At 38.1% G+C, this 18624-nt stretch overlaps 1 protein-coding gene across 7 annotated transcripts in view; it reads right to left on the bottom strand.

The window, feature by feature from the left end:
* DIP2C (disco interacting protein 2 homolog C) overlaps positions 1-18624 on the bottom strand; it is a 291284-nt gene that overhangs the window by 88258 nt on the left and 184402 nt on the right. For 6 of the 7 annotated variants that reach the window (XM_042888242.1, XM_042888244.1, XM_042888245.1 and 3 more), the window contains 4 exons: positions 13478-13609; positions 12005-12124; positions 10950-11147; positions 1891-1982 (listed from right to left, as the gene is read on the bottom strand). In XM_042888242.1, coding sequence (XP_042744176.1) covers positions 1891-1982; positions 10950-11147; positions 12005-12124; positions 13478-13609 — 542 coding nt within the window. The remainder of the gene's footprint in view (positions 1-1890; positions 1983-10949; positions 11148-12004; positions 12125-13477; positions 13610-18624) is intronic. The other variant, XM_042888243.1, reaches the window with a different exon arrangement.

The raw sequence follows: 18624 nt of genomic DNA, 5'->3' as shown, positions 1-18624 counted from the left end.
CTTTTGAAGTTTCTGTAACAGGCAAATGCAGTTCTTCATGTACTATAATTATATCAGAATCAGAGAATCAAATACAGGCTCATACACTTATTCTTTTGGCTCAGACAAAGAAACTAAGGAGTGATGTAACAGCAGCCATGAAAAATAGAGATTGTATTGATAGAAGATGCTTTTCAAGGGGAAAAGTTTTCCCCTTTCTGAGTTTGATATCATATTAGCATAAGGAAACAATTACCCTCTGATTTAGAAAAGATCACAAATATGCACCTGTATTTCATTTGGTATTTCAAAAGTACCTCTAGCTGCTGTCACACAAAATACATTATTTAGAATAAAAAGTCACCTTCAAAGAGGTCAGAAAGCTTTTATGTTATTACAACAGGGGGATAACAGCCACAATAATAGCCTAAAACATCAGCAGTACTGTGACACCTCATCCTCAACATAAAGTCGTTTCAAATGATTGTGTTTCCGTTACACAGATATGTTAGGCAAGATGCTTTTACAACACAAAGCATATGCTTTCAGCGCTCAGCTATAAACATTTGCTTCACCATAATCAAGGTAGACCTATTTTAGAAGAACTGCAATTTGTTCAGTATGTGTCCTGTGCTAGCTGAACTTCCAGCTTTCAGACTGAATTATCTACAAGTCCTTTCTTAATGCTAGGAGATGTCAGTGGTTGTTGCACTAAGTTAATACAAAGATGGGCGGTTGGTAGACAACATAGAGAGAGATGCACATGTCTCTACCCATTTCTGAACTTGATTCCTTTTACAGCCTTCTGGGTGGATTCTCGTAATGCCTACACTTGAACAACTTGGTTCTGCTGCTGCTGCTTAGACTCGCTTGTAAATCAAGCAAAAGAGATTCTTCAGATCTTGCTGTCTGAATGCTGTCATTGGAAGCAATTTAGATTAAGGATCTAGAGATCCTTTAGTTAAATGCTTTATGACTTATTTCCAAAAGAAACAAAAAAAGGACTGTCAGGTTTCACTTTTAAATTTATTTTTTTTTTACTTCTGGGAAGTATTACTGCACGCTTTCATTTTTGAAGCCGTAAGAAAAATATAATGTACATCGACACATTTCTCACATATGGCACAAGGGAACCCAGTGAACCAGCAATTTGAGGACTGCTATCATACTTTGGAATAGAAATCCTTAATTTCACATTCAAAACTCAAACTACAAAGTCATTTCTAAAATGTGCATTTCTGACAGCTTTGTTCTGGAATCTCTGTTCCATAGCTTAAAGCCAACACAGAATGAGACCAGTGGAAATTTGGATACACATTCTGGCAAGGAAAAGGGGTAGCATGAAGGTAGACTAGCTCTGTAACCCTTGTTTGCCGTCTATGCATGTTATCCATTCACCTAGATTCAGCTTTGAGCAGCAACTGAATCAGTCAGGAACAAGAAATGGAAATACACTCCACCTTACCAGTCCGGGTAATTTATTTATTTAACTGGCTGCCAAAATGCTCTTCCTTTGTTTGCCTTTGTCCTCCACTATGTTTCTCTTGTTTCTACCACCTTAACAACTACGAAGTCATTAGTAAGTAAGTTTTAAACCACACAACACCTCCAGGCTCTATATGCAAACTTCTGCTAAACAGACAGCTGCTCTATGTCCAAAAATCACTTTCCATGGGAACGTTTATTGCTGATGTTGCCACAACTTCAACTTACTATTCAGCAGATACTAGCTCAAATGATTTAATACACAATTCAAAACATCTGTCTGAATGATCAGCCCTTTCCTGAGTGAAAGGCAAACTGCCCTCAGCACCCAGCATTAATTCCCTCTGGGCACCCCAAATACCTCAATCTCTCTTTGTTGAGATGGCATCTGAACTATTAGAAATTACAAATCACCGAGATACTCACCCTGTCTCCAGGTCGTACCATTGGCTCTTGTTTTGTGCCTAATTTATGTAGTATATTGTAAGCAACCTTCATACTTCTGGTCCAAAGTTTGCCTATTAACATAAAAATTGTAGAATTAATTGTAACATTCTGCATGTGTTTTGCAAAGAATATCTCAGCAATAAAAAACTGTAGGAAAATTTGTATGAATTTTCCAACTAACTGTGATACCATTGCTGCAACTAATGGAAGTATTCAAATATGTACTGGATGCTTTCTTGAACTTCAAGACAGCAACATTTTTATACAAAAAGAAAGAAAAAAAAACAAACAAAAAAGGGAAGTTTTCTTCAAGGCAAAAGTAGTTATCTTAATATGCAGCAATTGGATCTGAAGTCCCAAAGTCAGCTGCTAGAAGTGGTTGGAATACCACAAAGTTGAGACAGCTTATACGCAAGCTGGACAAAATGCATTTCAGCCCTGCGTGATGCAGGGGGCTTCCCTCCCTAAGTATGACTCGGGAATCATGGTTGGCACTTCTCCCAGTCCAGCCCACCAAGGGTAAAAGGAAAAGAGTCCAGAGAAGAAGAAACAAGAAAAAAAACAAATCCAACAAACAGAAAACACCCCACAAACCAAAGGGGCACACTGAAGCAGCAGGGACCCTCTGATCCTTAGCACACCTGTATGCCATGTTTCATTTTTAATTATGATCCTTTTTCAGTCTAACTTGGCTTCTTCCTTTCCCTACCCTCACTTGCATTTCATTTGCTCCCAGACATCCCTTCACTTTATCATCTTTCTTCTCCTTTACTTCATCTCTCCACTCCTGCACTTGGCTTGTCCTCACTAAGACCTCACCCCAGTATTCTCTAAAGAAAAAATGACCTCATCAAGATGTCATTGGCCCCATTGTGCCTTTCATTAATCCTTCAAGTGACCAGCATATCCCAGATGCAGGCTCTTTCATAGAGCCTTTGTTTACAGACCTCATTACTTCCATTTGAACAACACCTACTGTAGCAGACCTTGTTCTTGGCTGGCCCTCAGCTCTGTCCTGAAGCAGTATTCAGCCTGACAGTAACGAATCTTTAATTCATGCCCAACAATAACTTAAACAATAATAGGTTCTGACAACAGATTACCTATGGGCTTCAGCAGTTCAGGCTCCCAAACAAGCAGTAATTGCCATTTATAACTAAGTCAAACAGTTGTTATAAATTCCTCCGCATTCTGGATATAAAATGCTATACTACTATATTAATTTAAGTGTCAATCTGATATAAATGTTCTGTACAATGGAGAAGGCCAGATTTTCTTTTTTAACTCTTAAGGAAAATTGGAAGGTCATTGCTGCTTATTATTGAGAAAGCCCTAAGTGCAATTACTTCTTGTGAAAATGGCAGTATTTTCTCAGCAAATTAAGCTTTGCCAAGTTTTTCACATATTTAAAACTGCTCCAGTATTTGGATGCTGAACTGCCTCAGTGTTTATTCTGTTCCATTGAAAACAGCATCAATACAGGAGTTGCTCTGCAGAATTAGCCCTCATAACAGTATAGCATAAAATGCACTTACTGGAAAAAAGTCTTTAAAGCATTCCTGTTGCAACAGTCAACACTTAGAAAGGATAAGCAAGTAGAATAAAAGCAAAGCATCTTAGAAAAGCAAATGTTCCTTCTCTTAAAGGTTTATAGCATTAAAGTTTCAGTGGTGATAATCTTAAAAGAACAATTAGTGGCGATACAGAAATATGGAGAATGGAAATCGACAGCCTGGCGAAAGTCCTGAATTTGAACAGCCATCTTTACATAAAACACTTTTGAGCTTAAAAATGAACATTGAGATTTTAATATCTCATCCGAGAGACATAAGGGGGTGCTGTGAAAATTCTACTGGAGATTAAATTTGTTATAAATTTGCATTTGTGACATATTCACACTCATATTTCTTATATCAAAATTGCCACCTTATGATATTTGCTTTGAGATTGGAACTCTGAAGAACTATTCCTATTAAAGCACTTATGTGCATTCTTTCAGAAGTACTTGGGTGCACAGTACAACTGAATCAAGGAGGGCAATTGGCACTGAGCTGTGCTGGATCTGGAACACAAGGTCTCTCCTGCATCCCTCAGCACTTCCACAGCCCCAGCCCAGCATGCCTCTGCAGTCACCTGCACCCCAGTGCCAGCTGCAGAGGGTCCCACCATGTGCAGGGCAGCCATCAGTGCACTGATCCCAGAGCAAACTCACACAGAGCTTGGCCCGGATTGTGCTCAACAGGAAGCTCGCCTTTACTCTTCCAGCTTCATTCCTGAAAAAGAAGGGCTGCAAAGTGAGCAGCAATGCAGGAGCTGGAGCCAGGAATGCGTGAGTCACCAGGGCCAGGCCTGCGCTGCTGGATGAGGTGCTGCTGGAGGCACACTGAGCTGTGTTTGCTTTGCCACCTTGGCTTTCGGCCTGCCAGTTCACTGAGAAACACAAAGGGCTCCATGACCGCAGGACAAAAGCTCTCAGGAACAGAGGATGTTATAAAGAAGGAAATCTTTGAAGTGCTTCCTTCCTCGCTTCTGCCTAGGTTGCAATTCAGAGTAATTCTTCTTTTGTAAACTTGAGAGATTAGACACTGCTGGGAAACAGCTGATTGCTAAAATCTCTCCCACAAATCCCAGTGAGGAGACCTTGCCTTGACCTCAGTAGGGTGTGCATCTGCCCCGGGGCGGAGGGCAGCCCCAGAGAGGGAGCAGCTGTGCTCCATCCAGGGCTTTCACCTCGTGATGGGCTGATCCTTGTGCAGGGGAAACCCACCATGAACGCACGTGGCTGCAAAGGAAATCTTGCTGCTGGGGGTTGCTGAGGATATGGCCCTTTGTTGTCAGTTCAGCAGGTCTTCCTCAGATAACATGCTGCCATCCGTCTTCTACTAAGTTGGATTCAAGATGGGAGAGCAGAAGTAGGAGACTCAAAACTGCAGTTTCAGGCAGCAGGGGCTGAACCAGTCTACATCTCAGCTCATAATAGCAACACTGCTGTAGCAAACAATAAATCCTTGCTTTCCTGAAGTGATGGAAAGCAAGATCCAGGCAGGTCCATCTGCACCACTGCTGCACCCAGAGCCTGCGACCGTCCTTATATTCACTGCCCTGCCTGGTCCAATCTGAATGCCCTGCTGTCTGCCTTACCAGGACATTGGATGCTTGCAGTATTTGTTTCCCCTGGCTTTGACATCCAGCAGTCAAAGAATCATAGAAATGTTTGAGTGGAAATAAACTTGAAGGGTCATCTGGTCCAACTTCTCTGCAATGAACAGGGACACCTACAGCTCCATCAGGTGCTCAGAGCCCTGTCCAGCCTTACCCTGTATGACTCCCAGGACACAGCATCCACCACCTCTCTGGACACCCCATTTCAGTGCTTCACTACCCTTACTGTAAATAACTTTTTCCATACATCCAGTCTAAATCTCCACCCTTTTAGCTTGAAACCCTTTTCCGTTGTCCCATTGCAACAGATCCTGCTCCAGTCTAATTCGAACAAATGTTTTCTTTAGCTTGAAAACAAAGGCTGGATCAGCCATTTAGAGAGGTTAAGCCACTAGTGAGAGATCTGAGTGCCCGGTGGCACCATCAGGGTACCTCCAGAGGGGGCCAGGCTCCTGCACATCCTGTGCTGTGTCAGCCAGTCACATGCAGGTGCCCTGGGTAACAGCCTGCAATAAGGACCTGTGTTTTTCAGTTTTCAGGTGCACAACAATCTCCCAAACAAACCAAACTGCGCAGTTTCCAAAGAATCTCCTCAAATAATTTGTGAAAACAAGCCAAACTTGATAAAATTCAGCAAACATACACCTGGCCACTACTACAAATTATAATCTTCTTCTCACCTCTCAACAAGCTGTTTATTTTGGTGTTGGCTTCCAAAATCTTTCAAAACTCTACAAGACACTAAGAAATCAAGCTTTTCCCTGTATCTGCCATTGTCTGACGTCTTTCTAACTGCCTCACCATTTACCAAAATAGATCTTCTAATGACAAACACATCTTCCTTAGCCACTCCTGTCACCTGTCACAAATATTGCTGCCACACCTGCAAGCCCTAGCAGCGTGTTCACGCAGTAAGGCCAAGTTACCTTGAATGCTCTTCCCACACTTGAAAACCAAGCTCAGCATTCCCAGTGCCCAGCAAGTATCAGCAAGCACGTGATACGGCAGCTATGACTCTGAAGCTGAGCTGTGCCCTGCAGACAATGCACATGCAGATAGCAGGAGTGGATGAAAAACATCACCTCACCTCCTGACAGATGTGACAAACATTGTTAACATCCACGTGGGGCAAATTCCTTTCTCTGTGTGTGTGTGTGTGTGTGTGTGTGTGTGTGCTGCTGGAATTATGATTTGCTTGTGTAGCATCAACTCTATGGCAATAACTACTTATTTTAAATGTCACTTGTAATCAATCTTGTTCTACAACAGCCTACTCAGAGGGCAGTGTCTTTTACCTACAAAAATTTACAGAATTAATAGCTCATCTGGTTAAGTAAGACATTATGAGGGTAAAGGAAACCTCCAGGTCTTAAAACACAAACAAAAAGGGAACAGTTGATAAAAGATATATACTTTCTATGTGATACTACAGTAAATCCCTTCTCCTTCAGAGATCAGAAAAAGGACTATACAGTTGTGTTGAATGTAAAGAAGGTTATAAGAGAAAAGCTGCAGAGGGAGAAAATTTGAAGACAAAACAAACCACAGACAACTCCCTTACTGAATATGCTTTTAAGAACCACACAGCATTAACTCAGCAAAACTCGTGGTTGCTTACCAATCTCCGCGCACAGCAATTGCGAGACTGCCAAAACTTAACTGAAAATAATGTCAAACATTCATTCTTTCAAGAACACAATACGACATTTCTTACATTAAAAAGAAAAAAGGAAGACATTAAATCTGGTATAAATGCAGACTTCCTAAAGCAATGAAGGCAAAGGAGCACTTTTTTCCATGCTGCAAAATAACAGTCACAGTTCTGCTACCCTACTAACACTTTCTTCATAAACTAATTAGATCCATCCTAAGCAGCACGGGAAACAGTAATCTTTCTGGAAAAATATCCAAACAAAATAACAAAACCATTTATTGCAGAGAATAAAAGCCCAAGGCACACTCAGAATAGAGGTAATACTGCTTTTATAGTGGTTGATATTCCAGTAAAAATCACGATTTTGTAATACAGACTTTTTTTAAGTTATTTTCTTTGTCAAAGAACAGAAGTGTTAAAGCACTAAACAATCGTATCATTGACTGATAAGGAGCTGTCTCTTACTACTCTCACCTCTGGAACCAATGAGTCATTTCAGAGATAAGGACAATCTGGTTACGTAGCTACTTGGCTAGGAGCAGAGCTCCCTTTCTCCTCCTGGTAACTGTGGAATTCCTGACCTAGAGATCCTGGCCACAAGAGGACACAGGTGGCTGGGGTTTGCACACCAGCTGCAGCACAGCTCACGGATGGATATTTTCGGTCTCTTGTTGTGTTTCAACCACTTCAAGATACCCCCACTAGAAGGTGTAACACCATTGCTAAGACTGCATGACTTCGGCATCAAAATATTTTAAAGAAAGCATTACATGAAGGCAATGAGGTTTTCTGAATCAGATATAGTTACAATAAAAGAATTCAAAACTTGCTTATTCCCCAATTGCTTTTGGCTTTTTGCTTTTTACCCAGGCATTCTGATCCTTCTCAGAATAATCATTCTACAGTCAGAAAAGTAGCTGTTATAGCATAAGTAGTAGATAGGATTTAATTGTCCTTTATTCATGTTTCTCTTCTAAGAAATCACTAAATGTTTCATTTTTAATACCAACAATACCAAGATCGGCTGCCTGACTGCTCTGATTAACTTTAAGTAAGAAATTGCCCTCCTTTTCCTCAAAGCATATATTAGGTTTCTAGTCAGAGTTCAGATATGCATACAGCCTTATAAAGACATATTTCCCTCCCTTATCTCAGACATTTCAGTTTATACATATTCAGTGATTTGATTTACAAAGGGACTGAGAATAACTTAACTAAGATACTCTCCGCGTAACCAAGTTCCCAGAGGAACAAAATATTTGAGAAATAAGTAATTATTCATAGTGTTTCATTCACTAGAAAGAGTTTATGAGCTCTGAGTACACTGAGTAACAATTACAACTGGGACACTGCAAATAATTTCAAGAATTTAAGCAAATCATTTAAAAAATTTGCTTTTAAATATGAAGTCTGGAAGAAGTGCAGCCATTAACTTCTATCTACAATCCAAACATGCTATAGAAGACATAAGTTAGGAAAATATGGTGAAAAATCATCTCATAGGAGATACAAGGAATTAAAAATTACATAAATTCCTACAGAGAAATGGAAGGCAGAGATTATTTCAGCCTAGAGCTGGAAGAATAACTTCTTTAAACTCACTGTCTTTGTGAAAAATGACTTGCAATGTTTAGACACTGAATGGCTGCACAAAACTGAAGAAACACCCGGGTCATTTATGATACTGGGGGTACAGCACAAGGAACAGGCAGGAGAGCAATATTATCTATGTTGATCAAGAAAGGAGGAGTTGAAAATGCTTGGTGGGGTGTGATGGGAATAAATACTCTTGCTCAGCCATGATGTGATTTAGCTGACAGCTACAAATGTGTCACAGAGACATCCCTGAACTCAGACTGGAGAGAAGGAAAGAGGTCTAGAATAGGCAAGTAAACCTGGGATCCCTTCACAAGAAATAGGAAAAGATGCTTTATATAAAAGGAGAAGGGAAGAAAAGAAATCGTGCAGAATCCTACTCCTGCTCAGAAAGTTGAAGGATGAATAAGAGCTTCCATGCAGACATGGAAGAGGATAGGAGAGGACATTGAAGCAGAGCAGTAAAGAGTAATGGTAATGAATAAGTGGGTGTAACATGCCAAGAGCAAACCTCTCAAAACTTGTAATTATTCTTCAAAATCTTGAGTATTTATCAAAATTGTGAATATGTGAAAAACCCTGTAATGCTGTTTCCATTAATTGGCAAAGAACACAAAACAAATGGTGAGATATGAACTCAGAGGCTACTGGATGGTTTTGGTGTTGGTATTTTAAACTTTTGGTCATCTGATAAAAAGAAATGCATGCAAAGCCATATTAATACCACACGGTAGGATTGTGGGTAGACTCCTCTTTCAAAAGTTTATTACCACAGGGCCAGTGGTACAATTCACAGGGATAAAAAATTATGCTTGTGAGTTCTTTACTGAGATCAAAGCTTAATTTCTTTTAATGTTCAACTTCTTAAGATGCCACAATTGCTAGAAAATAGTACAGAACCAAAACGTGGCATTATTACAGCAAAATCATTCATAAAGTCACAAAATGACAAATCTGTAATAATAATGATCTTACAAAGGCAGCTGTAAATTAAGAAAATTAGTAAAGAAAGTCATGATGTGTTATGCCAAAAGGAAAGAAAAAGAATGTCAGCTTGAAATCCAGCTAGCAGATAATTCACTCTATCTTCTATGATTTCTCATTTCTTTTATCTATTAAAAAAAAAGAAAAAGTCTTTTTTTTTCTTTTTTTTTTTTTTTAACCTTGGGAACTATTAAAAGGCAACAGAAAAAATAAGCACAGCTAAATGACAGTAATGAAAAAAAGCTTTTGTCTATTTTGTCTGAGGATTTAGACAGCTCAGAAGAGATGCTCAGGAGGAGATAGCTTAGGAAAGAGAAAGAAGCTAGGAGGCTTCACGAGCCCTTTGGAGGAGCTCTTCAGGTTGATCTATTCAGCTTACTGCCCTTCAGCAGAAGTAGGACATATGCTCTGACTCTGGACAGAATCCCACATTCAGAAATGGTCTGATTCTCTAATATCTTCATTTCCAGTCCTGTCAAACTTATTTAGGGCATTCAGTAGATGATATGAATAGCTCTTCTGCAAACATATAATTGCAAACTTAGAAGTTCTTCTCTATTTCCAAGTAAATGCCCGTAAGGAAAAAAACCATTGATCAGTGGTGAATCGTGTGCCCCCTAACTGAAGTAACTTCTTAACTTTGAGGTACCTGAGGGAAAATGTTTCATGCATGACCTTAAGTTCCTAAAGTTCTGGCATGCTTTAAAAGCCTTTAACTGTATTTGCAATCCCAAACTTCTTTTCAGCCAAGGACCATCACTCAATCTAAATCCTGAATGGGAAGGAGCATTCAGCTCTGAACAATACCTCTATGTCACAGTATGTAAAAATATTCTCTGCACAGAATATTTGTTATTAATATATTCTCTAGGTCCCTGAGAAGACAGAAATAACAAAAAGCAAACTCATTTTTATATCCATACCGATAACAGACAGAAGTGTTCTGGCTTGCTCTCAAAGTTTCATGGTTATTCATAATAATCCCTTTGAATATCTCCCAAAAGTATCCTTAACTTCTCAAAATTAGGAGCGATTTGACAAAGATAACCTTGTGCTTATTTCCATTTGGCCTTTCTTGGTACAATAGATTGTTATGAAGAACACACTGAAGTACATCAATATTCCAAAGATCACACTGAAATAAGTTTTGGCAAATCTACTTCAAGGGAGTATGTTTGCTAGCTTAACAACTATGTCCACAAGAAATAATTCATATTACACTCACTGAAATAGCTGTAGAACACAGGAAAAAAAAATCCTATTTTAACTTCTTCAGAGAGCTGGTAAATTTTTTATACCAGGTTCTGCTTTTTCAAAACAAAACTTGGAAATATCCAAGGGCAATGGATTTAGACCTTAATCTTCAGGGAAATCTGCCCTAGTATACACTTCTATTTAAAAACTGGTTTTAATTTCCAATCTTTGATCCTATGGATGTATCAGCTCCTCTTTGTATAATAATTCATAACATCTCAGAAACTCATACTTGGACATGAACAGCTTGAGAACTTTTTTTACCCTACTCAGATATGGAAAAGATGCATAATTTGAGTGCTTTTTTCATTATACATTTACTTATTTACTATAGATGCAGACACTACGTGCTATACATAAAAGCACAAGGAAGTCAAAGAATGCTCACCGTAAGTGAGAATATACAGTGGTTTTCCATTTGTATCCATAGTGGTTAGGCAAGGAGCTTTCGGTGAGATGGTCCCCCATCGCTGCAAAGCTGCTTCCAGAGAAGGTGGCCAATTTGTAACCACACCTAATTGTTCCCCACGCATAGCCAACATCTGAGCTCCTTCTGGCTTTGGCTGGTTTGGATCTGGCTGTTGAACTTATGATTATGAAAAGATATACAGTTACCATGTAAATTCTATACCTTGTGTACACCTGTGTAACCAAGAGAATAAGTTACCTTTGCAAAATTTCCTGAAAATAATGACGTTAGAAGGTCTTGAGAAGTAACAGAGAAATAAAACAGAAAAACATTTAACTTCAGTAGAGATCAAGCAACTGATACACCTTAGGAATGCATGTGCTTTCTTTCATTCCTAAAGAGAGACAGAGAATACTTTTTCCTGTCAAAAACTCAATAATAACATGTACTGTAGAATTACTGAAAAATTGTACTCCAGTAAGTCATCAGTAACACATCGATTTAAGTCAGGCTTTGCTAGAACTTTCTCATAACCTGCTACAGAGACTATTTGAATCACCATATCATGACAAATCTTAATTCTCAAAGCATTGGCCTGCTTAAAAACAAATTTCCATTTATTGACTTTATCCTTGTTTCTATCTTACAGTTTGCTCTTTTTGTTTTATGCTCCTCTGTTACACAAAGGATGTGTAAAACATTTCACATGCTCCTGCACTGACAGGTTTTCTCACACTGGTGTTTAAAAGAAATGGCCATAATACACAGCTGAACACCCTCAGAGCAAAGCTTTCTCCTGCTCTCCTCTGCAGTTACATGGCAAGCAGAACCACAAGCAAACAACAGAGACTTTTGATTCTACTGTACTATATCCAAGCTCACTACAAGCAGATTCCACTGAATATCAACACTTCTTGGTGCTTGCCAGTACAGGGAAGGCTTACTTAGCTTTCTAGGAAGTCAATGTGCGAGACAAACATTTTACAGAGTTTTAATAAGAGATCCCCAAACCTTTTGAAAAACAGTCATTTTACCTTCTAACAATTCCTCAAAGTCATCTACAAAGAACTCTCGTAATGGTGGTCGTTTGGGCCGTTTTAGTGTATTGACCAGCTGCTGAATCTTTGCTGACACTCTGCTGCTCACTGGTACTCCTGCAGGACAGGGATCAATGGAGACATCAGTCGATCGCTACGCTGAACACCACCAGAGGTTAAGTGGGGTAAGAAAAGGGCTAGGACTGCAAAGCCACAACTACAGTTTCATGCCATCTCGTGACTGCAACTCAAGTTAAGTGTTCAACATTAAGACATTAAGATCATTTCAGCATAAAGGAATAATGATGTCCAGTATAAATAAAAACAATACAATAACATTAGGGTGAGCTTGCAAAGTTAGAGGGGAAAAGCACACAGACCAGGAGAGAGAAGCACAGTGAAAAACACTCTGTACAGTGAATGCTGGTAACTTCAGAGAACTCTTCTAGGAGGTAAGAAGATGGGCACTGGCTCTCCCCATGATTACTGGTTACACCAGCATTGACTGACAAGAGTATTTCAGCAGAAAGCAGCTCTGCAAGGAGTGTGGCTCATAGGCTTTGCCTCATCATTACTCTTGGTCGCTCTTTACACCGCAGTGAACATCTGTCCAGTATCCATCTTCAACATGACCAACATCTTTGTATTATTTCAACATGATCCTGTATTCCCCCAAAGTCCCTACAGCCAATTCCATCAGCCAGCAATCTCCGAGGGCAGCATGCTTGTCCATACATCACTTTGAAAAATACAATCATGAACAGCAGCATGGGGCAATGGGTGTTTTTATAACATAATCCCACCAATCATCTCCCCCTTTCTGTGCTAGAGTGCAAAACCTCTGTAACATTCACGTCACCTGATCCTGAACTAATAGCTTTCCGTCACTCCACTGCACAAATTTCAAGTTCCCACCCTTCTGTAAGGCTGGCTATGACTTTTCTACCAAGTGGCTTTTATAGCTGAAGCTGCTATGTTTAGATGTGATACATTTGGTCAACAATTCCACACTTCACTGAGATATGGTTTAATATGTTTTAGAAAAGAGGAGTAGTAAATAAGAAAGGGTTTACAAATAACTGTTTTTCAAAAAAAAAATTCACTCAGAAAATGAAACTTCAAATAGGACACTTTTTAAGATGTAGCCATCCTATTATGTCATATTCTTGGCCCTTTAAAAAACAGCCCAGCTGTAGCCACACATCATGATAAGAGCAGAAAAGCAGATCTAGAGAGATCTGCTGCTTTCATTTGCCAAGCAATTTCTACAGGGAATCAGCCCTGCTGATTAAGAAATATTTCTCTATGTCAGCTTCATGTATATCAGTTTATTTTTGGACTCCAAAGATGCTGTAACTTTTTACGTGTCTTTATGTCACAATTGTCCAGAAGAAACAGGGAGCAGACACATTCACTAACTTTTGAAGATTACAGTAGCCAAAAAGAAAGCAATTTCAATTTATGACATACCATCACCGGTTTCCATAAGTTCAGCATTTCCATACTTTGGTGCCACCCGTGCTGTTGATCCTTGTGGTCTTTCTACTTGTATCGAGTGTTCTGAAGTGTAAGTGGTAACATCTGGAGGGGCAGAATGATTTTCTGTGAAAAACAAGTTAAAAGGTTTAACCATGTACCTCTAGTGTTGAAAGGCAGAAAAACAAAAGGGAGAGGAAAGAGCATTTGTTATTTTTGATTTTCAACATTCAAACAGGCACTGAAGTTAATGTACAAAATGAATGTATTCAACTATGAGGTATATCATAATTTTAATATATCAAGTTTCCTATGATTAAAACAAGGGCCATATATCTGCAAGCATGCAAGCAATAAGCTAAAAAAAAAAAAGATATAATTAAGTTGTTGGTTCTATACCAACATTTAGTTTTATACTAAGTTCAATTTTATGGACAGCTTCCAATAGAAAAAGACCCAGAAAAATATACTCCTCACAGATTATTGCATTAGTTTTTCAAAATAAAAGCAATATGGCACGTTGTCAGTCACTTGCAAGTGCCAATGCTGACTGCTTTTATAGCCTACGTATTTTGTATATGTCAATTTTGCTTAAGAAAGGAAATCACTGGTTTGTTAAGAAAAAAAAGAAAAGCCAATACAACCACAGCAGGGTTGGGATCTAGGGGAAAGAAATAAAGTGGAAAGAAACATGAACTTTACATTCTGCATGGACACTTGCTTGTCTACTATTTTTAGATAGAGCTATTTCAATTCTTCCGCACAACAAAGGCTTGCCTTCCAGAAGGCAAACACAATTTGATCTGACTCATTCCAGCGCTCCTAAACAATTCCACAGAGCTAATCTTTCTCTTTCATAGCCTGATAGCTCAGCATGCAATCACAGTTTGTTTTCGCATGTTTTCGGGTCTCAGGGTCTATTACCTACGTATTGTGTACTATTTTTACCCTTTGTCTAATAATTCTTTCCATGTTTTTATCAGCATTGGGTAGATGGAGATTAATACCCTGAGCAAACAACTTCTCTCTTTATTGACATAAATGATCCCCAGCAGCCTCTGAGATACAAAACAAGATAAGTCTTCATATTGCTGCCAATGAAGTGAAGAGAAATGCTCTCCATTTTATAATAGGGAATGAGCCTTTAACATACAAAAACTCTGGAAAAATTACATACTACATTCCAGACGCATTTTTTAGTAAATATCATCTATAAGCATTATGATGCCATAAACCTACTGTAACACCAACTTCCACAACAAAGAACTCTTATCTGAAATGTAACTATCAAGCATTTCCATGGGTCTTGAACTTTGGGTCATTGTAACTCTTGTGCATTCAATCACAAATTCACGCACCATCAGCAGAGAAGAACAGCCTTCATGGCTATAAATACAGCATACTGATGCTATATTAGATGTCTATTTTTGCATATGTCAGATTTGAATGCAGAATTTGACAAAATATCATCGTGAAAAATTAAAATGATATGTTTTTAAATTTGACAATCATCACAAAAAATCAAAATGATATTAATGTCTATATTTGTTATTTAATGTTCATATTCATAAATATCACAAACTGCTGCAAGTGGTCGAAGAAAATATGAGATGTTTTACTCTGCCACTCAAAATATTTTGCACCCTACACGTGTCCATTTGAGCCTTTTGATTCTGTTCACATCCACTCTTAGCATTTTACTGAAAGAATGACTGTATATTGTGTTATAAGTGACCATCTGAAGTATAATAGCTTGGACCATGAAGCTTATACTGGTAATCATTTGAATAATGTCTTCATTTTAGACGTCTTGTCATTTATCCAGTGTTTCAGACTCAGCACAATTTTTGCCCTTTCTTGCTAAGTGGCAGTGTTTTATAGATTGCTATTGAATTACCCAATAAATAAGTCAATTAAAAAATGCTGATGTTTATCTTTTTATCTTCTACTTATAATGCTCTTTTGCTATGCAAAATTGAGAGAGGAACGTGACTAAGAAAAGAATTGTACTTAGTCAGCTATTAGAAACATGAGAAACTGTTTTTTATTAGCTATAATTGTTTACATCTCTCCAGCAAAACATTTCCATCTTTGAGAGTTTACAAGGCAAACTGAATTTGAGTTGAAGTATCTCCTTTCAGGCTTTAATGTTGGTAAGATTTCTTTAATGCACAGGAGAGAAGACACATGACTTGTAGCAACACAGAGCAGAGATGTTTTCCCTTTAGATCTATACAAATGAAATCAAATATTTCTTTGTAACATGTGGCACTAGCAGGGTGAAATAAAATGAGAAAGAAGACTCCTGTTCTTTTGTAAAAAGGCTTCCTTTTGAAGAAGCACCTTTGGCACTTGAGAGTACCCCAAATAAGTTCTGTTCCCTACATGGTCACCACTGGCTGGCCAAAGAATGGGGTTTTAGCACAGGAGGTACATCTGCTACCTACATTTCTATTAAGAAGAATCCTTATCTTACAGAAGAGGAACAATAAGGCTTGTCTTGCCTTCTTTCTGTGTAGGATCTGCTAAACAGATGTCTTATCATAGCAATATCTACAGCTGTAGGTTTCATCCATTACATTTACAAATCTTCAGTCGTTCCCTTCTCAGAGTCAGGCTTGGAGCGATGAAAGTCACACAGACAAAAATTTGGTCTGAACGACTTCTAAAGAAAATGTTAATTATTACTTTATGTGAAATGTATTCTTTTTGTGTAGAACAGTCAATGCAGGCTTAGACAACACAATCTGGATAAAAATGCTTGGTCTTATGTCAGGTAACAAGAAGTAAAGTTTCAGGTTTACTTAAGAATAGTCATCCTGATATTTCTGCTGATGAAAAAGTAGAAAACCACAACAACTGCATGACTTCAAAGAAGTTTCTCCATGAAACACACAGATTCTTGCACATCTTCTCCCTATCTACTCCACTATTCCTGCTGTAGAAGATCACAGACTGAACACAGTTTCCAGTTAAGACTCTTCATTTCTGCCACTAGAGTCATGCAATCTAAGCCATTTCTTGAAAATGAGAAATGTAGGGACAGAGGGTATATACTGACTGAATCCCATGATCAAGGAGAAGCAGAAAGGTAGAGTAATATTTCCAATGAAACACTGGAAGCACAGAAAGCACCATGAATTTGGAGTCTCCAGGAATTCAAAGAACATCCCTACAGTGCTGTACTTGTATAGTCGTACTGTACTATACATCAGCTGACTTCTGCCTGTATTAATAACATCCAGGTGACAGAGGCTATTTTAAACTAGTCTTTTGTATTGTAAGTTGATACTCCTCAGATCACATAAGGATTTCAAGGTTGCCAAAGATCTATCTTTCATGCCTTATGGCACATGTTTTTATATTAGTTTTAACAGAAGCTTATATAGCCTTTAATTTGCATTGAGATCTTTGATTTTCAAACAGAAACATATAAAGGAAACGCTAAGAGTACCTAAAAAGATCAAAAGTTTAAAGTGAGATATTCAACACTTCAATCTATATAAATTTATAATCACAAGTAAGCACTGTGTGATTATCACTACACAAACTTTCTGAGCTCTGGGATGTGTTTTCTGACCTTGATTTTTACTAGGTTCAAAAAATTAAGAAAAAGGAAAATTTACAGACCTTATAAACACATAAAGCACTGACTCAAAGAGGTAATGAGGATTAAATATTTTTCAGAGCAAACACTCTAAGTTCAAGAGTTACTCAACACAATTTTGAAATCTATGCCAAGTTAGAGATTCTCCATTTAGTCTAGCACAGACACTTGAGTATCTTAAAGGTGAGGATAAGTATTCAAAGAGAATACATCCTATATTGGACCTTTGATCACAACAGAGTAGCAGAAGCTACAAAATGAAACAAGCAGGATAACACAGAACACATACAATATCTTATGCAAATTATCTAAATGATTCACAAAGATGAACTTTGATTACATCGTAGCAGAGCTTCGATTCAAACCTATTCTCAGGACTACATCACAGCCCTTGAACCAGAAAAAACTTTTCAATCTGCACTGCACTCTGGAAATCAGAATGGAGGGCTCTTCTTGCTTACCCTTAAAGGGTTTTCCTATTGTCCCTTAAATTTGTACTTATCAAAATTAGCATGTTCAGAGCATGGCCACATATCTTTACATATTTACAGACATTTTCTCTTGTGTAAGCTGATCTGTTGCTGGAGAACAACTCCCCGGACAAAAAGACATCAAGCCATGGGAATATACCTCAATTATCATCTGTGCAGCTTCTGTTACTTATTCCAGTGATCTTAGCAACAAAGATTGACGGCAACCTTAAGATCACGGTCTGAAGCTGTAGGCAAATATCAGTTATATTTTGTATCCAAATGACCTTTACATTCATACATCACAACTACTGTCCTACTGGTGATGCCATTTGATGTATCTTATCATCCGAATAAAAGTATACATACACTGAGGTAAGTTTATCTATTTCCTTCAATTGAGAGATGTTTCCAGTTAACAAAAAAGGAAAAAAAAAAGTAAAAGTAGTATTTTGCCTCTTTCAGAAAATACTGACAACTTAATTTAGTTCTAAAAATGCTGTATTATTTACCACAAACTCAGTGATTATGAGAGAAGACTTACTGCGCTAGATTTAAAATTACTGAAATGTCACACTCTAAAGAAGCTATATTTAAAGACATATTAAGACCCAGTGTGTGAGTAACCTTTTAGGAGTTCGGATAAATTTAATTCTGTACACTATAATTTCCTCTAGCATTTTAAGATGAAGTCAGAGAAAATAACCAAATGCAATGATTAATGCGTCCAGGAGTGCATGTATTTCTGTAACAAGGTTCTTAGCTATTCATTTAGCAAGAATTTAAAAATACAATACAATTTCTTCCTCTGTCTGCAATTCAGCAATTCCACATCATGGTGAGAGGATTACTCATCTGAAAATATAGGTGTTACATCAAGCTATACTGACAGCATATAAAATCAGGAACATTTCAGGTGTTTTTATGTATCTCATTACATATACTTGAAAAAGAATGATCAGCTGAGGAACACTCAAATAAAAAATTGCATTTCGTATGTGCAACAGAAGGGTACCCAGGTTGCTTGATCTGTACCGATATAGAGTTCACCAGCTTTTTAGTGA

Source organism: Lagopus leucura, unplaced genomic scaffold, assembly GCF_019238085.1.
Source record: "Lagopus leucura isolate 7727_CA_CO unplaced genomic scaffold, USGS_WTPT01 Super-Scaffold_100157, whole genome shotgun sequence".
NCBI classification, from domain to species: Eukaryota; Metazoa; Chordata; class Aves; order Galliformes; family Phasianidae; genus Lagopus; species Lagopus leucura.
This window is presented reverse-complemented; position numbering and strand designations above follow the sequence as displayed.